Source organism: Mytilus edulis, chromosome 5 (assembly GCF_963676685.1).
Source record: "Mytilus edulis chromosome 5, xbMytEdul2.2, whole genome shotgun sequence".
Classification (NCBI taxonomy): domain Eukaryota; kingdom Metazoa; phylum Mollusca; class Bivalvia; order Mytilida; family Mytilidae; genus Mytilus; species Mytilus edulis.
In genome coordinates, this window is record NC_092348.1 from 61,116,390 (window position 1) to 61,138,065 (window position 21,676).

Sequence of the window (21,676 nt, forward strand, 5' to 3'; positions counted from 1 at the left end):
GACGTCGTAAATGCATTTTCTTATGTAAAAAATGGTGGATTGAACCTGGATTTATGGCTAGCTAAACTCCTCACTTGTATGACAGTCGCATCAAATTCCATAATATTGACAACGATGCGTGAACAAAACAAACAGTAGTCAACATTGACTTGTGTTATAATCTTAATCACTAAAAAAATAATTACATATTTACATGTAAGTGATATCTTGTATTAGCTTATAAGACATTGATCAGAGCTTTGCACAATTAAACCACAAATGAAGGCATACTTTGATTTTGTCGTTTTATTCATATAAGCATACGGTAAAACGACACACTTCATAATACAGTAAGCAGTGATGAGGTACATGCATCAGTTTGAAAGTTCAATATTAGCATTTGAGATTTCATTTCTGAAAAGTATATTGTTAGACAGTCTCATTTTAACGGTAGTTATCGAACTTTGGATGTTTTTTCCCTCTTGTAGTATAATGATACGATGTGAACGCTACTCTTCTGAGACCATATGTCATAAAACTTTTCTCAGATTGGTCACCGTACTGTATCGATCTTGATTTGTCATTTTTTGCAAAGATAATGGTCTTTAAAAGTTTTAGTGCATTGCACTAGTAAATGACCTGGACTGATTTGTGTGTGTGAGGCTATACACGTTAATAATACATCCATATCTGCGCGTTGATCTCTGTCATTCAAAAGCGTGCGCTCCAGGCATTCTCAGAATGTAGTTACATTCAGCTATTATGTGGCTCATTGGTGTAGGTGACCATGAATCTGTTCCTGATGGGAAGAAATGCTTGACTTAGACAAAGACACAATACTCCTTCCTTCTAAAAACGAAAAATTATATCAGAATACTAGTATAGTAGAATTCTGACAAAGGCATGATAGTTGTTGACGCCAATTTTTCATAACGAAGCAAATTAAACACCATTTGTGGAGGAATTCACATATAAGCTTACTGCTTTTACGCAAGGGGATGTTGGCGATGTAATCAAGGTTGTGGGAGTCATAGGAACTTACTTCCTAATATTCTACAATTGTATCCTAGTGCACACGAAAAAATAGGATAGAGAAACCAGCCGCAATAAATAATACAACTAGGGTAGGAACAAACCAAATAGAATGTATTCATCTATCCCTTTGACATTGTAACCTTGACACCATTTGAGAGTATGGTCTTTTGAGAAACGATGGCAGTCCGTCGGAAGGGGACGATAAACAGCTGACCCATGTTAAGAGAGAGAGAGAGAAAGAGCAATATATCTTGCACGTAAAGGACACACTTGTAGATATCGGAAAACAGCAGGCTACTGTTGCTACAAGGCAGCACTCCCACCAGCTAAAAGAAAGGGAATAATGTAAGTTGTAATAATTTGTTTCCTAATCCCCTATAAATAATTTGTTCAAACAAAACATTTTATAATGTCGGGATTTTGCAATAAAAAATAAGGTACTCTATGGTATTTACTATGAATACGAATATGTTAAGAATCTCCAGGAGATGGACTTTATGGAAAAGGTATCGGTAATAAAGTTATAAACTTTCTGCCAAGTTGGTAAGCTAGCTTTAAAAGTAGCTTTAATCAACCATTTTCTTTAAAAGGAAATGCCTGTACCAAGTCAGGTATATGACAGATGTTTTCCATTCGTTTAATATGTTTGAGTAATTGATATTGCAATTAGATAAGGGGTGCATTATTTGACTCACTGGATGAGTCTTTAGACTTGAATCAAGTGAAACCAATTAAGAGGGTGACAGTATTTGATTTATTGAGTCTAAAATACCAGTCTTATATATCACTGTTACTGTGTTTCATCGGGATACAGCAAAGCCTCACTTAAATATTCGACAGTACAACAGATTACAACAACCAATTAACGCAGGCTCCTTAAAAATAAACAACAGACGCCATTGCAATTAGGGCGAAAGATACCAGAGGAACAGTCAAATTCATAAATCGAAAACAAACTGAGAATGCCATGACTAAAAATGAAAAAGACAAACAGACAAATAATAGTACACAAGAAACAACATAGAAAACTAGACTGAGCAACACAAACCCCACCAAAAACTTTAGGTAATCTCAGGTGCTCCGGAAGGGTAAATATATATAAGCATATCTTGCTCCACATGTGGCACCCGTCGTGTTGCTTATGTTATTACAAATCCAGTAAATAGTCAAATTCGGTAGGTCACATTTATGAAAAGGGAATGGGATTGTAGTTAGAAACATATCCGATATCATCTGTGAAACGGTTATTCCATAACGGTCAACCAATTCGTGATTGCGTCCGTAAAATTTACGACGGGATTATGTCAACTTCACCATTTGGAACTCTTGGTTTATATAAAAGCTTCTGTGAGCACTAACCCTCTATCAAGGAAATCATGGTAGGACTTACAAGCCCGGGAATATCGTATCAATTGGGAGATATACACTCCGTATGCAGGCGCTGCTGGAATGTTGCTACATAGAAATGGAAAGATCGTATTTTGGACTCAAATCCTCTCGTTTGTCGTAAAGTTTTGTTTTCAGCCGACCTTCAATGACAATTTGTAGATGTAAGTCAAGATATGCGGTAGACTTAACTGTATCGGTTGTATTCTTTATCTCTAGTTCGATGGATAAAGAAAGACAACAGTAGTATACCGCTGTTCCAAAGTAAAGTTAAAGGATATTGCTAACTTCTTATTTTTCATCCTAAGAAGTTCCTGTATGAAGTCAGCCTCATAATAATTAAGAAACAAGTCGGCAAGAACAGGGCCACAATTGGTTTCCATTGTAATGCCGATAGTCTGTTGAAAAACACGTCCTCCAAATGTAACAAATATGTTGTCAATCAAGAAATTAAGCATCTTGATAATGTCAGTTTCAGAGAATGTTTTTGTATGAATCAGTGTGATACTTTACAAAGTAGGATTTATCCCTCCCTAAGACATGATACTTGTATCTACGTTGGCCATTCTGTTTTTTTAAACTAAGCAATACCAACACTTTCAATTTGTCTTTTAGTTTGGAATGGGGTATACTTGTGTAAAGTGTAGAAAAGTCAAATGTTTTAATACTATTGCAAGGTGAACGAGTCTTAGAGTGTATGTACTCTAAAAGATCTTTGGAATTTGTTAGTATCTATAAATAACCAATAACATATAAAACATGGTCCAAATATCCCAGCTGGGTACATGTACACAATTAAAATTTGGAAAGTGTGAAAAATTACCAATTTGTTATGGATAATTTATTAATTACTTTTTTATGTGAATCTCCAGTGATTAACAGATTACCCAAATTTATCATCGCTTCACTAAGACCCGCCTATATCTTTGGTAAGACATGGACATCATTGTCATGGGAAAATTAAAAAAATCACATTTTCTCATCGTGGACGATATTATAGAAGCTCAAGTTCAAGAACATCCACACATGCGTTTTTCTTTGATTAGGAATTGACAATTCACTTGAAAACTTGATATATACCCATACGACACTTATTAAGAGGGAAATCCAGTTAATCATAGATCTGTTCTATGTTCCTTTGGAACATCAACAAAAGATGAAGAACAAGTTAACTGCATTAGATACTCAAAGTATGCCAGTGTCCTTACTGACAATTATATTGTCAATTTGATATTGGTGGGTCGTCAAAGTGTTTCATGGAACCTCTTCTAAATTACTAACATCAATTTTATCAGCAATCAGTGCCGGGCTTCAAAGTTATTGTAAAGCAACCTATATTAGAAGGTTGTGAATAATATGTGGATGCTTGAAATATTTCAAAGATATGGAGTACATACTATCTTTCGTGACTCTTTCATCTTGCAGTAAAATTAAAACATTTTGACTTGTTCGCCTTTTACACACGTATGTTACACACACAACAATACTTTTTACAAATAAAATTAAAAAAAAACACACACTACTTTAGACTTTTAGGATACTTTAAATATACGTAACAGCATACAGTGAGTATGTAATATATGTCGGCTTGTTCTGTTAAGATTTTATCTTTGTTAAGATTTTATCTTCTTCAAGAAAACACATTCTGTTTTTGTCTTCTTTTTTTTAATTGAGTATTCAAAATGACAATGTACAGATGAAAATGTAAAATTTAAAACAATTTTCATATCTTATCGATTGAAAACTCCTTTCACCAGAACCCACTTTAGAAACATATAAATGCACCGATTTAATTTGACTAGCTTTCACTTTTCTTTACTTTCATCAACTTTGTTCAAGCAGAATCTTTTCTTCACAACTTTTTCCATTCTGATTCACAAATTCTTGTGCAAGTTTTTGTTTATTTTTGTTTTTTTCCCACGCTGAGATTCGACGCAGTGGTATACATATAATACCAGCCAGTGCAAGAGAAACACCAGCCATGTAAAATGTTATACTATAATCTCCAGATTTGTCTGCAAATGATCCTAAAATATAACAGAAAAATGTTAGGAATTTTATTCAATAAGATACTTGCCCCAAAAAATGTATTATATTCATTTAAAATAGGCACATGAGTGTTTTGTTGTTCGCATACCATGCTTTAAAAAAAAATTAAATTTTAATGTTTTCTGACCACTTTCGGCCTTTCAACAGAGGGGTCAAAGGTCACCTGAATATGTAAGACTGATTTAAAAAAAATTCTAAACATGTAGCTATATTGTATGCATATTTATAAGTAGTTAAATTATGCAAGAAAAAGAAAAATCATTTGCTACATAACAAATATGTCAAACAACATTTACTTTTAATTTCCGATCGCGTAGATTGATACATGTATTAGATGGAAATACATCCAAAATACATTGTAGATTTCAGGAAAATAACTATTTACGATTATAGGATACGTCTACAAATTCAGTGTATAATGGTCTTCCAAGAAGATGTACATGAAATCACATCACGACGGTATGGGTTTTGTTCTCTGATGAAGAGTTGTCTCATTGGCAATCATACCACATCTTATTTTTATATATTACTTCACTATATGATGGCCTGCTGGGTTGGAGGTTCTTTATTTATTTATTCTTTTACTTTTAAGGGCATTTTTCTCGATTCGTTATTTTGCAAATACTGGTTCTTTCCTATCAAAAAAACTTTGGTGAGTTATTGTAAATCAGTATTTAAAAGCAACTACTGAAACCCTGGTGTCTATAACGAATTTAATGCGCTAATGACTTTTACATGTTTAGATATATTCATTCTGCAATCAAAACACATAAACCACGGACAATTGCTGAACAGTTTCATGAACTTCGTTTCTCCGCCAAGTATGTTATTGCCTTATGTTCTATAGTACGTTATGAAGATGAACATTTACTTTGTGACAAATGTGACAAGTTCTTCTTGAATATCGTTAAACACTAACTGGTATCCTGTGATTTTACACAAGACAAAAGAGATGATCAATGGCAGAACATAATTAACGTCGATCCCATTCAGTTCAATGTTTTATGGACAGTCTTTCGGCAAATGAACTCAAAACAACAATTCTCTCATGCAATACGTCATATGAATTAGAAAATGACGAATTAAAATTGTTTCCCGAAGATTTGAGGAAAACATCTTCAGAGGTTTCCTCATCAATCGATGTGTCCGTTGTCGCTTTTATTGACAGTGCTCATGAATGTTTTCTTGTATTAACTTGAATCAGTAATTAATTTCTAATTTATATATTTCATTTTCACCAAATCTCTATGATAGAGAAAATAAACGTTTATATTCTCTGTAAGCCCCATTCAAACCCTCTTATATGATACTTGCCTGTGACCGGTGGACCAAGGAATGACGATAAGCCTTGACACAAGACAACCAAACCGAACGAACTTGACAACTTTTCTATACCCATCAGTTCTACCATTATAATGGAACGTAATGATACAAATGCAGCTACAATTAAAACACATTTGTTAGTTTTCTCGTTTGAAATGTTTTATATAAGTCATTAATGGGCATATACATGTTTCTCCTTGATGGAGCCCGTACGGTTATTTGAAGTGTTAGACTTCTATCTTTGGTTGTGATGTTATATTTGTTATTCTCGTGGGATTTTGTATGATGCTTGGTCCGTTTCTGTGTGTGTTACATTTTAGTGTTGTGTCGTTGTTCTCCTCTTATATTTAATGCGTTTCCCTCGGTTTTAGTTTGTTACCCCGATTTTGTTTTTTGTCCATGGATTTATGAGTTTTGAACAGCGGTATACTACTGTTGCTTTTATTTGGTCTCAGGTGGATATGCGTCTCATAGGCAATCCTTCTAATACATGTACTATTTATAAATAAACACGAAACAAATGTTTTATCTTCTGAAGTTATGTCTATCTTCTTGTAAAATTGTTGTTGAATGTAAAATTATAGTCAATTTAGGGCTTGGGATTCTGTTTCCTCAGTTACACAGTGAAAGACACTGTTTTGTTGTTGGAGACTGTATTCTGCGCTAAAAAATGTCTTTAAACTGGGTTTTTTCTATGTGTAGTTGTGGTATTGTTCTTAAAGACTAAACAATAGTTTTATTCAAAGTTATCTTACTTGCATACAAGACCTATAAACTATGATTTAAGTACATGTATTAAACCAAAATGCAAGGTGGATAATCAATGCATATTATAAATTTTGATCAATTTTGTTTAAACATTGACATTTTAAGTACCATAAACTACACAGATACTTGAGATGTATTCATTAAACCTTTTTCATCTTTACCGAAAAAAAGCGTTACATTTGTACTAGTAACCTGAAATTATGTTCCGGTTATGTCGAACAGATATCTTTTCATCAAATAGTTTTCAGGAATATCTACACAAGAATATTTTTCGAATAATTACCGATCAATTGTCAGACAACGATTGCGCAAATACAATGCAGCAGATGCTCTCTGTGCGTGTGTGACTATTATACTGACGAACTATAATATATCCCAGCTGTGCATATAACAACGTGGTAATAATGCGTAGGGGTATTTTGAACGAAAATCTTGATTAATTTCGTAATTGCTTGCTATTTTTATCAAAATGATCCATTCTGGTATCGGGTATGCTTATACATCCGAAGAAATTATATCTTTGAATTTCTGATTATTCAATAGTATTCATACTTCGACAATTTATTTAAAAAGACTATCAAATTTATTATATATTTCATGCTTCGACAATTCATTAAAAACCATCATTATTATATATTTACCAATTCCAGAGCCAAACAAAATGGAATACGTGATTAAAACTCCATATATTCTATAAAATGGCACAAATGCAGTTGTTCCACCGGCTAAGATTAAAGCCATGTTGTTGATAAGGAGACAATCTGCCCATGGTCTATCAGAGATAAACCCTACAGCTAATCGAGCCACGGTGTTTGCGATACCTATCATAGAAATCAACATAGCCTGTTCGCCCGACGATAGTCCAACCTCTTTAGCATAATCTGGTAAAAAGTTAAATGGAATGAAGAAACCTGCAAATATTCAAAATAAGTGTTACAATAAATTTAACTAAGATATTAATCATGACAGTAAGGATTTCAACACCTGGATACATTATTTGCATAGTACATTTTTACTCGGAGCATAAATAAAATGTACATACAGATACTATTGTTATCATAAATAAAATCTTTCGAAAAAACACTAACGGCTATAAGGTAGATAAAATTGATAAATTTTTGATTTAAAGCAATCCTTAGATATGACCATAGGCAGAATTTAAAAACATTATAGTAGGGGTAATAGTAATCAGAGTAAGTTTATTTTTCTATGAGAGGTCTGAAAGTTCATGCTGTGAAAAAAAAAGAATAGCTTAAGTTTAAGTGTTGCTTCTTACAGGGAAGCTATTGGACACACATACTTAGTGATACAAATGTATCTGTTCGGACAGTCATGATTGTATGCGTTACAGATGATATATATGTTTTTATTAGTACCCTCAATCCCGTTATTATTTTCTGACGTTTATTTGTGACTGCCTATCCCCGAAAGTGACGTAACACTTGCTCACTTGACTTGAGCAACACGACATAGACTGTCCACTCTTTCGAAGCAACTGAGTTCTCAGAACTGTCCACTCTTTCGAAGCAACTGAGTTCTAAGAACTGTCCACTCTTTCGAGGCAACTGAGTTCTCAGAACTGTCCACTCTTTCGAAGCAACTGAGTTCTCAGAACTGTCCACTCTTTCGAAGCAACTGAGTTCTCAGAACTGTCCACTCTTTCGAAGCAGCTGAGTTCTCAGAACTGTCCACACTTTTAAAGCCCCTAAGTTATCTACAAGTTTTTTGGTGAACGCGTGTTGCCTTTGCTTTTAATAATTTACAGTGAATTTTCGTGATACTTAATTTGTCATTGTTAAAGCTGTTTCCACTGTTCGTGCCTTTGACTATCGTTTGTACTACATTTGTACTATATTACAATTGTTTTCTTTTCGTTGTACATTGTTCAACGTCATTTTCTTCGATTTTGTGATTTAGCACGTTTAATCACCATTTATGTCTTCGCCTAATTTAGTAAATGTTAACCATTTGGAAAATTGATTACAAGTGACACATGCATGGTATTGGAATTGTATTGAATTAAATACGAATTTGCTGATGGTGTTCTTTTCTTTCATTTACATAGTACACTCAAATCATTATAATACTTACCAAACATACACAGAAAACATGAAATCCCATAAACTACAAATGTTGGACTCTTCAGCAAAGAAAAGTCAAATGATAACAGTATAGATTTTAAAAATTGAACACAAGCATTTGATTCTTTCGTCTTTTCTTCATCTTTGATTGTCATTTTCTTCACATATTCACATTCATTTTTAGACTCGGTGTATTCTGGAATGTGATGTAAACTGCCACTATAGAATATATCTTTTCTAGCTAATGGATTTAATGTATCTACATGTCTGTGATGTACATGTAGTTTTTGTGCACCACAAATGTCTTGACTCCTTGCTAAACGACATACATTGTTTCCTAGGTCACCATTTTGACCTACTTTAATTTCTTGTGATTTACACCTGTAAATTGGATTTTCCACTTTTAAGTCTAATTTAATCGTTTGTAAAAGCGGATCCGTGTGTCCATTTGCACATTTGTCGTTAGTTTCACATGTTTCCTTTGGTATTGTTCTACGTCGTTTGGGTAAAGGTCGGTAAAAACAACAAAATATTACACCATTTAAAACAATACCGGAAATTACCCATAAGGCTCCCTGCCAAGAATATTCGTTGATTAAATAAACACATAAAGGAGCAAAGACAAAACCACCTATTCCAGAACCACACACGGCGATACCAGTAGCGAAAGCCCGCCTTTTCTCAAAGTAATATCCCACCATAATTATAGCAGGTAAGTAAGCTAAACCAAAACCTCCTCCTACAACAACAAAAAATGCATTATTAAACTTTAAAAATACATCTACATGTATATGGGAATTTTGTTTGGATTTTGGACCAATAGAATACAACTTTCTGTTAGTTTGAAAGTTCTAAATCCAAAAAGTTGCAACCTTATTCTCTTAAACATGTTGAAATATAATGTTTGCAAAAGTTTAATCAACATATGAAAAACAATTATTGATACTAGTACAATTGGAAGATGGACAGAGTGCAAATGTGAAGTCCCCATCGACTTCGTCGGTAGGGGACTAAAAGGGGGATTTCTACAATTACGGTCCATGTTGCATCATTTTCATCAAAGGGTAATGCGTAAACTGTCCATCCACATACTCTTATTATATCATATGTTGTCTTGAAAACCATTTATTATTTATATTTCCACATATTAAATACTCTTTTATTGTCAATAAAAAAGTAAGAAAATAAATAAATGCTCTGTTAAAAACACGAATTAGAAAAATATGCATGATTACATGGAAATGGAGTTTATTACTAATTCTGCTGATTTAAGATAATCAATATTGAATTCAGAAATCTATAGTCCATTCACACGTACACCTGTATAACAATATAAAACAATAATTCGTACCGATGTTCTTTTGATAATTTTTAGTAAACTGAAACAAAACAGCATGTTACTTTAAAAATAAGGAAAATTTAAAAAAACAAAGGAAAAAGAAAAGTACATGTGATTTAAGACAACAGCGACGCATGATCGTATACGCCGGGGTTAAAAATGAAATGAGTCGGATATCGTGTATTTATCTCGAAATCTTATAACACTAACCTGCAATACCGCCATACAGGAAAATCATCAAATCTAAGTTTGTAGAAAACGTACACAGAAACAAACCAGCAGCTGCCATAAAACTACCAAATACAGCTACTTTACGTGCTCCAAATTTCTTTACAAATGCACTTGAAATTGGGCCTGAAATCAAATATAAGAATTTTAAATTTTAGAACATGGCATGAGAAAGTGGAAAATTTTACACCCTTTCTACATTTCAAAATATCAAGGCTCTATCTAAACAGCCCGACTCAATAAGCTCAAATTCATACATTTAAACATTTACCATAGTGGTCGGGCTAAAACTTTGATTTTTAGAGGAGGTTACGTGGACAGCCATGCAGCATTTGTATACACAGTAACATATCAATTCAAACTTCTAAACTGTTTTTACAAGTAGGTTTATTCTGTAGATTCGTTGATCGCTTTGCTGATAATATTATTGCATTATTTAAGCTTTACTTTATATGTATATGTTTATGTAGGTGTCGTTTTGTTGTTGTTGACAAGTTTTGATATAAACATTTTTACAAAGAGATGTGGTATGATTGCCATTGAGACAACTTTCTATCAGGAACTTAATTACGTATATGATATCCACTATAGGTCACATTACGATCTTCAGCAATGAGCAAATCCCATACCGCATTGCTATTAAAACTATATAATGATTTTGTTGGTCAAGTTTAATTTCAGTTTTGTTGACGTTTATCCAACATCTTTTGAATAACACATATAACATAACCTTCAATGTATTATTCATTGACTAGTAACCGATTTACATGCATGTATATATATATGAGCTCTTCTGAAACTTGTTTTCGTTTTTCCTGATTTATAGATCCACTAGTATTTCGATAGGGTTAAACATGAAAAATATAGCATATGATATCCCATAAACAATTTAATTTTATACATTAAATAAAACAGTTTGTTCATTTTCTTTTAAACAATAGCCTTGATACATTTGTGATATCTACTTCATCATATTCTTTGTACAGATTTTGACACATCTTTTGATAAATGGTTTAGAAATTATGTTCGTAGCCTTATATTAATAACATGTACCACAAAGACACTGACAGAGGTTATGCCGAGTTGACATAGCATCTCTTCTTAATCTATTTTAAGCAGGCCACGTTGTTAATACTAGCATAATAAGTTTCATGCTGTTAACTTTAATACACAATGGAGCCTGTCGATTGTTCTGTTAATTTAACAGTGAAACGAAATGCTAGCAATACTTAAAATAACTCATTTATTCTAATAGAATGATTAATATTAAATTATTGAAAGGAACTAAATCTCACCAAACGATAGGTACATTCCGTTCATCACGGATCCAAGTAGTGCTGTCTTTCCTTTGCTGCCACCAAAATGATCCAAAAAGTACGGCAGAAACAAACCAAATGTGAAACATACTCCATCAACTAGAAAACTGATCATAAAAGACGAAAAAGTCACAACCCAGCCCCATCCACCATCTGGGGGTAGGGGTACGTCCGAATCACATTCTGTATCTTCCTCTTCTGTCCGCGACTCCGGCATATTGACCTAATAAACAGAATTTGATTGAGGATATACTACAAACTTATTGATTTGAAAATCATTTAGAAACTACAAATAATATAAAGAACCAGCTGTATCTACCAACATAGACATTTTAAATATTACGCAAGAGTTTACACAACATTAAACTATTTTTCGTGAACTTTACTCCTGCATACAGAAATATCTATAAAATTATGAATATCTGTTTTGTGAGCAGGTAAACGGCCCCGAAGGAAACAAAGGTTGTAACTAGTCCTTGGATGCCTACATTCTTGCATCTTCTTAAATATCTTCCTCTTATAACAACTGAAAATGTGTTGGCATTCAAGGAATAGTCTTTGTTATTGAAATAAATTGAAGTCCAGAAGAAGAGATTATTAATAAAAACTTACTCTTTTAATTTGAATTCAAGGTATAAATCTTTCCTTTATCAAAGGACATGAAATCACATATGCATTGAAGCACAAACACATACATATGTATATATATATATACATTAAAATATAAACGAGTCTAAATTGAAAACTATACGTTCAAACCTATGATTGCGTTGGATAAAAACCGCAATTTTTATACGTGTGCATGTAAAACAAATTTCGTTGTAGAAGGGTCTAAATACAGCACACACAACATTTTCCAAAAGACCAAAAAAGTGAAGAAGTATATTTAAACAAAACGCATTTGACTAACAGGTCGAACAACTGATGTTCTTTAACCCTGCTGACTGCCATTGGCGATTGCCAAATAAAATTGATCACAAGATGCAACAAAATAGATCTTAATATAAATTTAATACTAAACAGAAAACAATTAACTTGTGGCCACGATGATATGCCACAAACATATAAGGTGTAAATATTTTTTTGTACAACAGATCCGGATTTCGACAATAAATGTCTCTTCAGTGATGTTAGGGATCGAAACGGTATTTGGAAGGCCATATAAAATGTACCCTCATTTTTAGATAGACTGTTGAATTTTAAGAGTCAATATACATTAAAATATACAGACACATTGTCAACGTATATATTTGTTCCTCATAACAGAACTTCTTCTGAAACCTTTGTTGTAAACAATGCTGTCATTTTTTTCCAACAAAACAAACAATTTTCTTGATTTCACTTCATCAGGAACGCACAAAGACGAATATTTGGAATTCAATGATGTATATGACCCAAAAACAGTTGAAGAACTATATAGACCAAAGACTTAAATTGATAGCCAAATCCCTCTAGGGTCAACTTTGCCTGAGGGAATTGGATCCTAAGTTTCATAATCATTTATAAATGTATCATCGTACAATTTTAGAAAGGTTTGTTATAAAACATGTCAGTACCAAAGTTACAGTTGTTCTAAATACAGCTAATACAATAAAATATGAAAAATTCTTATATGAAACCATATTTCAGAAAAATGTCTAAACTTGGTATACATTTTATTAATGCTAGTATGGACTGTGTTACAGTCTAAAACGAAAAAAAATGGTTAAAACTTTGGGTCCAATTTAAGTCATAGAAGAAGAAACACGTATAATTGCCAAAATTGAAAACTAGTGGTAGATTTGTATATATAAGCATAAGAAAAGTGAAACACAACACAAGACGTAGGTGAAATGTTCTATTGTTGAACATTAACTAAATCAATAAACTATTGCATAGAAAAGTCACATATGGTCACCCATAAAGTACACAACATCAGTTTGCGTCCGGTTAAAAGTCCATTGAACGTTGAAGGCCATGATTATGAAAGCTAGAATTAAAACAATATTCAAGGTTTATCCAATTAGCACCCCATTATGTTGGGAGCACACAATGAATAACATATGTGGGGTATTCGCTATTGGAACAGAAACCCAGCACGATTATAACATCATGGAGAGAAGATATCTTATCTATACGAACAGTCCAAGCCGTTCTTATGTACCTCTTGATTATTTACATACCAATATACATGTACATGTATGAGCTGTGTCGGATAGAATTTAACCTTTAAGTTATGCAAATGAATATCAATACATCTGTTAACATATTTCGGACTAAATAAAATCTCTACAGAAAATCTGTAACTATTTGAACATTGAGTTGTTTTTTTTTAAGAAGAATCCAAATAAACCAAAATTCATTTTTATTGGGTATATGAATGTCTCAAAATCAATCAAAGTCTTATATATATATATATGTACATGTAAATGCATACATGCACTTGCATAAGGCTTATACATGTACATGACTGGTACATGCATTCGTGCAGTTGCATTACAGTGGCGGATCCAGAACTTTTTGTAAGGGGGCCGCTGACTGACCTAAAGGGGGGGGGGGGGCTCCAGTCACACTTCAGTGATTCCCTATATAATCAACCAAATTTTCCCACGAAAGGGGGGCCCGGGCCCCCCAGGCACCCCCTGGATCCGCCTATGGCATAAGGTAGATTTTTATCCGACGCAGCTCATATAATAGCTTATCTATTAATATATATATAAGCTTTGAGAGTTCCTGATGAAGGTAAATCCAGAAAAGCGCTTCGGATGCATGAAATTATTAAACGTGTTGTTTTCATTTTTTTGTTATCTAAGAAGTACACTCTTACCTTTACTGAACTACTAATTCACGTTCTAGAACTGTACAATGAATACACATGATAAGCTAGTGTTATATCACATCAAGACCTGCAAATACAACACATAATCATTTATACGCTGAAATATATCTGATAAGTATAATATACATCCATGTAATTAATATGTAAATCATGTTCATGCTCTCCTGAAAAAATGGTTCATTAAGGTACAAAATTGAGAGTCACTATAATATAGAATTAAACGTCAGCTTTGTCATTGAAGTTTTTGTGTAATTTTTATTTTTAGTAACTGTGGAAGCCTTGTTTGAAAGCAAATGGATTTATCAACCACATTTCTTAATAATCAATATAAAGATCACTTAAAACTTATTTTGGTCAATGTTGGTCCACCATATTTTTTTCAGAAATTCTATTGACTATTTGTGGTCAAGGAAATTCTCATTTTAATTATGGTTCATGTTCTTGTTTCAAAATGAAACATGATCCTTTTAGAAGATCGTAGAAACTCTATTTAACCAAGTTTTAAAAGCTATATATCTTAAACAGAGGAGTATAAATGTACAACTTAATCACAGAATTAAGGCAATTGATGCATCATGAACCTCACATTTTTTCACATCTTTTTTTAAAATCAATTTTGATATATCCAATTTTCTTTTTTAGTGAACGATTGCGACAATTTTTAAAGGTGGAACGTTAGTTAACATTCTTAAAGATAGTGTACATGCATATTTCATTTAACCCAAGGTTTATTCATTGTGAAAATGAACTGGCGTAATGGGGAGATAATTTTGACGAAGTAGAATCCTGACTGTATTGGGATGAATGTTTAATACTTAAGTATTATTTCTAACAATTATTTTATAAGAATTTTGTCCAATTATCAATTTCAAGATCACGGAAAGGCATGCATGTTTGTTTGCGGTCACCCTATTATTAAACCCTAAATTTTAAAATTATCATTACAATTTGGTAGCAATGGAACATTTGCGCTGTTTTTACACATTTTTATTAAAGAATCGACGGGTGACATGTTTGAAGGCCGTTGGATTATAAAAACATTTAATTTTAGTTCTTTTTTCAAAGAGGTATTTTAATTATCTATTACATTTTATAGGGTATTTTATGACTTTTCATTTGACCCTGGCCATTTCTAGAGTAGATTCCATCAGGATGAAGCAGGTCAAAGTTGTTTCTGATTGGTCCATTGGTTTCAAAAGAGATTTGTTAAAAGTGTAAGATGGACGCAAATTGGTGACATAAGCTAATACAGCGCTAGCTGGTTCTTATGGTCCGGATAGCTAAAAAGATATGATACGCGTTTGAATCCAAGTAAATTTTACATGTAAATCAACGCTTACGTCAGTATAAACATGTAGGCAAAATTGAGATTGAACAACCAACTTTGGTCTTAATTTATATCGTATTTACTATCAGTTATTGCTCTATCATAAATTCGCAAAAATGTAAATTTATATATCTACACCCATTCAAATCTCGATTATAAGTATTTCAAAATGTCCAATTTAATGTCATCAAAGTTTTAGAAGATATTTGTCATGAATACAGGTCGGTATATAATATATATACATTTAATGTCACACTATACGCGGTAGCACTAATACGTGTACGATGTATATATGACAAGTGATAACGGGACCTTGATATATACTTATACGTAGTATACTTTGGAAGGGTCACTCAAATGTCAGTCACACATACATGTACAATATTTGATTCGTGTCAAATAAAATGATAATTACAAACTTATCTTTAGCAAGAAAAACAATTGTATGCTCTAATTGTGCAGGTATTTTCAAGTAACTCCTGTTTTAATTTCTGTATCTATATTCCAATGTCACTGTCAGTCAAATTTATTATAATTGTCCCTGTACTTTTATTTATTTAGTTATGAATTTTGATTTAATTTAGTCACCTAGTTTTTTTTGCATATAAGATAAAAGAAATGTGACGGTAATTTGATCCCACTTACGTCACTGTTTTTCTTCAAATAAATTATATCTCTTGAATAAGAGTTGAACTTGTGAATATATCCAAATGACGTAAATGTGAAAATAATACTGTATAAATTTAATGCGTCCGAATATGAAAAGGAAGTAGAAGATGATTGCCAATTAATGAGACAACTCTCCAAAAGAGACCAAAATGACACAGAAATTAACAGCTATATAGATCCCCTTACGACCTTCAACAATGAACGAAGATCATTTCTGGATTTACCCTCGTTAGGGACGCTCAAAGCCGAATATTTGAAAGCCAACGATGATAATTGATTATGAATAAAGCGATTAACAAGATGGAAGCAGTATGGTCACTACAGTGTAATATTTGATAGAACGAGCGGACAGACAGAGAAAAATATCTATATTCAGCTTTAGGAGCGGAGATGTAAATAAATGATAGTTTAACAATAACCATCTAATCATTTGAATTTACAGTAGCATATTTGGGTCAGGACCCCTAATGGACCTTGAAATGAGGAACAGATGACGTAATTAAAAAAAATATTAGTCCGCCATACAATTGTGGATGCTGTGATTTTAAAAATGGACATAAATGAACAATAAAAACTGTTTTATAGAGCTGATGTGATGAGAAAAGAAATATGTAGATTTGACCTGGAATAAATTATTAGAAAGGACAATTTTTTTTATTGAATTTTATGATCATAATTTGGGGATTATTTCATGAGGAGAGTGACATGTTTTACCATATTCCGGGGTCCAGCAATTTGCGAAAAAAGTAATCTCACTTGCCACCCCGAAAATTTAACCAGACATGTATAAATGTATCAGCTTCGATATGAGCCATCATACATGTTCAAGTAAACGATATGGACTGAGCAACGGAGGAAAACGTTACCATTACCGCCTATGGAGAATTAGTTGTAAATGTTTACCCATTTATTTGCAATACATTTCTTAAAAATTAAAGAAGAGATCTCAAAACTGAGGCCCCTCATGGGGGGGTCCTAGTAATCACATAATCACCATTTGTTTGCCAATATAATCACATAATCATTAAATATTTGCTTATCTTTAGTAATCAAATAATCATAAACTAAAAATACAGTCCTAGGTAATCAAATAATCATGAAATATTTGGCTTAATAATCAAATAATCATTAAAAAAACGGCCAAGTAATCACATAATCAAAAACCCCATGAGGGCCCTCAAAACTAGGAAATTTGTGATATTTTGTGACTGTACTTGATGTTTGGACCATGTGTTCTTTTTAAGTAAATACATGAATTTTACACAATTCAAATATCTTTATATACCAGATATTCAGCAGACGATATATATTATAACCTCTAGCAAACATCTTAAAGATTTCAGGTGTTACTATTTGTAAATATATGTACTTTTCGCTCCAGGAACTAAAAAAAATCTGCGTTTGATAGTAGTTTGAATAAACAGTTTAACACAGTTTATACAGATTTATAACTGATATATGTACTGTGATTATACTGAATACACTTTAGGGTTAAAAGGTAACTCTATCATATAACTTTCTACTTAAACTATTATTATAGTACAATAACAAAGTATGACTAATTTGTACTGCTTAATACAAGTTTATCAGTAAGATTTAAAACTGTTGAGTGAAATTGGGAAAAATTGCCTTGATAAATTTTTAACATGTATTTCCTCATTTTATGCTTATTTTGCAGTGCGTTAAGCACTCTCTATCCACCGTTCCGTATGTTTGGAATAGTCGGAGGTAAGAAGATACAAGAGGGACATTCAGGAGAGGGGCAAAACATACTAGAGGGACAATCAAACTCATATATATTAGAAAATAAATAGACAAAGAAGCTAAAAAGGAACAAGACCAATAGACAAACAATAGTACTCAAAACACAATATGGAAAAATAAAGACTGAGCAACACTAACCCCTATACAAACTTTGGATGATCACAGGTGCTCCGAAAGGGTAAGCAGATCGTGCTCCACATGTGGCACCCATCGTATTGCTCATGTTATTTCAAAGCCGGTAATACATGCAAGTCTTATTCGGTAGGTCACATTCGAAAAAAGAATCCTTTGAAAGAGGATAATGTATTATAAATATATTAAAAACGTTGTGATATTTAAAAAGAAACAAATTTTTAAAGTTTATCCGCGACATATACATGTACTCAGCTGCCCGTCCTAAATAAGGAAGGTCGTCATTATATTTGTTGTTGTTTGTCGTTTTGATGTTTTTTTTTGTGGTTTGATTGATATTTAGAGAATTGCTGTCCTATTGACGTATATTTTCATCATGTCCTTGTTCTCATAAATTAGTAAAACCAAGTTTTCTTATACATTTTTAAAAGGGGTTCACAACCCAGGATAAAGGGGGGATTCCAACTATATATTATGCCCCAATTCAAATGCATTGATCTCCAAAAAAAGGAGGTTTACAACCACAAGGACCCCCCCCCCCCCCCCCCCCCCCACACACACACACACTCCCCGGATCCGCAATTAAAATTCAGTCTTTCTTTTTATCACGCGAAGGTTTAAACTACATAGTTTTAGGAAAAACAAAACAGAAATGTGTGATAATTCATACCCTTTAGTATTTCATTCTCCAAACCATGTTATATCAAATATGAACACATTGACATTATCGACATTGCAAAAAAAAAAAAGTAAAACAAAGAAAATAATCAAAATTTAACTTACCTTTCAAATTTATTAACTATTAGGTGTTTACATCTTATCTTAACAAAGACCGTTAAGTACCTGCAAAGAGTAAATAATAACCATGCGAAGTTTCTTTTCACTCTATGGCCTTGACTTTTTTCATATACTGAAAGTAGGCTTGTCCTGTTTACAAAAGACAGACGTAGAATTATTCAGGTTTAAACCGCAGAGTACGTACCCCTTTCGTCGTTCGACGGATATAATTATGGGATCTTTGAGGCAACAATGCGATGTTTTCAATTTTTAAACTAAATAATACAATAAGAAATACATTTGTCACAGTTTGAAATATGTGAAAAATCTATAATGATAATGATTTTTATCTAATAGATTTTGCTTGTAGGACAGCTGTGATTATATTAAATATATCAGCATGCTTTAATGCGACATAAGCTAAAATTAAATACTTATGAAGTCACTTTGACAATCTATGATAGGTCTCCTACTGAAAGGCAGACAAGTAGGCTTAATACCATAAGTCAAGAGGTTAAGTGTGAAATTGTATGTTATAAGTGTGAGGTTAAGTGTGAAATTATATGTTATAAATTAAGTGTGATAATGGCCCATGCAGGTTAACCGCCTTTTCAAAGTTCAACAACGGTCAGAAGTACAATGGACAATCTCACAAGTTTTTTTCAAAAGTAATACTATAATCTTGTTTGGATTTTTACTCTGTTATGTCAAAATTCCAGGATTAATTTCGGGGGGGGGGGGGGGGGTCCAGGGTTTGAACCCCCTTCTTTTGACGATCAATGCATATAGTTGGAACCCACCCCTTTACGCTGGGTTGAGACCCCCCTTTTTAAAATGGCTGGATCCGCCCCTGAAATATATATAGTTAAATCTTATCTCTAGCAATTAAGAAAAACTTAATTTGGGGACCAAGTTTATGGAAATCCAATGCAATTTGTGTATTTTACAATTTGACAACTTACGTTGCACATTGGATTCATATTAATTAGTATAAATGCATTATCATGTACAAAACCTGACTGAAAAATGACTGTCTGCACTTTACAATATATCATATTTTAACCTATATGCGTTGCACTTGCATTAGGTACAGAATGTCATTTTCTATTACTAGTGATGGGTATAATACATCTCTGTGTTTACACATCTTATCTGGCTGGGGGAAAATACTGAATTTACAACTTTCTTTACTTCTGATGATAAATTAATGTGGCCAAGTTAGCTTCGTTTATTTATTTCGATAGATATACTAGTTTACACCGTATACATGGTATTTATGTAAATGTACATATAGTTACAATAGTGGCATGAAGAAACTTGATATAATACAGTACCCGCAGTGTAACTGTATGTAAATACACTACAATCAAGATCCCGATACCCGATAATGAAACATGAATTAAATGATGTTGATAAATGGGATAATCTGTAATGAAAGGGGACATCTGTTTGTATCCGCACATGTGTATACACATATCTACTTGTACCATGTAACGCATATTCATATATATACCCCCACAATATATTAATTTTCATTAAATGTAAACGGATGTTATTGTTGCTTTGTAAATGAAAAAAAATCAATTATAATAGAATAGATAGACACTAAGTAATCCAAATAATTCCTTTAAATGATTCTATTTTCAGCACTGAATTGAAGTGGTGTTTGTTTACAACGTTTTTTAAAAATGATTAAATTTAAAAATTCAATTAATTTAAAGATATATACATTTTTTTAATTATCGAAAACGTTTGTAACTACTATTTCGAAAAATACAAAAGAAAACTGTTTCTAAAAGGAAATAGGACGCGGAAGTTCCGAACAGATAATAAAATCTTGTTCATTGTCACATATTAAGAATACGACACAACACAATACAAATTAAACGTCGTATATCTTTATCTCCATTCAATGCATTTGTAAATAAAACAAAAGTATATAATATTACTAAAGAAATCGACAGGTTCCTTTTAACCTTAAATAATAACAAGTATACAGTCTTACCTTTCTTATGATTCAGATAGAACCGGAAGATGTAAACAGCTGATTTTAAGCCAATGCTTGAACAGTGTAATGACCTTGGAATAGAAGACCACTATCGATCAGAACAATCGTTAACGCTAGCCATTGTTTCTTTATAACATGTTTACCGAATTTAGATTCCTATTAAGACCTAAATATAAATGTGGATGTCGTGTGTTATCTCCTTTATGTGTGAGAATACACATTTGAAGGGCATATTGATATTGCACATTGCCCGAGATACATTTATACATTGTCACGAAAGTGAAACGTGCTTATGTTTTACTGTGTATTTTTTTACGATTTACGTTAAAAATGTGTGCTTTTAACAAAAATATATAATTGCTAACATTATCATGATTATTGAACAACAAATTCACAATAATTTGCAAAACTTATTATTTAACTTGTAAAATAATAATATTTCAATTAATTTAAAGAAAAGTTAAAATGATCGCATACGAATGCGTGAAATTTTCGGTAGTACGAAAAAAAACCCCAACTCTTGTTATAAGATTAAAACATTGCCTTAGATTGATTACAATGATTATATATATTATATATACATGAATACAAATGGTAGTTGGGTCGATCAGACCCGTACCGAATCGACGATGTCGTCTTTTGTTACAATTCGCAATCACAATGGACCGAGTATTGAA

The 21,676-nt window shown here is 32.5% G+C and overlaps 1 protein-coding gene across 5 annotated transcripts; it reads right to left on the bottom strand.

Moving 5' to 3' along the window:
- Positions 1-3,923: 3,923 nt before the first annotated feature.
- On the bottom strand, positions 3,924-21,293 carry LOC139524141 (monocarboxylate transporter 9-like). Of its 5 annotated transcripts, none has more exons than XM_071318740.1 (9): positions 20,997-21,274; positions 18,998-19,057; positions 14,311-14,389; positions 11,484-11,727; positions 10,171-10,314; positions 8,632-9,360; positions 7,182-7,451; positions 5,764-5,889; positions 3,924-4,427 (listed from the first exon to the last, which is right to left on the bottom strand). In XM_071318740.1, exons 4-9 carry the CDS (start codon positions 11,719-11,721, stop codon positions 4,225-4,227), a joined length of 1,710 nt encoding a protein of 569 aa, XP_071174841.1. In that variant the 5' UTR covers positions 11,722-11,727; positions 14,311-14,389; positions 18,998-19,057; positions 20,997-21,274; the 3' UTR covers positions 3,924-4,224. The 5 variants fall into 5 exon arrangements, with proteins under 5 accessions (XP_071174841.1, XP_071174840.1, XP_071174844.1 ...); XM_071318739.1 differs by having other exon boundaries at positions 18,998-19,141; positions 20,997-21,269; XM_071318743.1 differs by having other exon boundaries at positions 14,311-14,419; positions 18,998-19,141; positions 20,997-21,202.
- Positions 21,294-21,676: the final 383 nt, after the last annotated feature.

What these genes read in the sequence shown, in the direction of transcription:
- LOC139524141 (XM_071318742.1), bottom strand. Translation starts at nt 11,721, where the DNA reads ATGCCGGAGTCGCGGACAGAAGAGGAAGATACAGAATGTGATTCGGAC. An exon ending in ATGTTTTCTGTGTATGTTTG is followed by an intron (nt 7,452 to 8,631) that starts GTAAGTATTATA and finishes GAATATTTGCAG; the next exon opens with GTTTCTTCATTCCATTTAAC. An exon ending in TTTGTTTGGCTCTGGAATTG is followed by an intron (nt 5,890 to 7,181) that starts GTAAATATATAA and finishes TTTTAATTGTAG; the next exon opens with CTGCATTTGTATCATTACGT.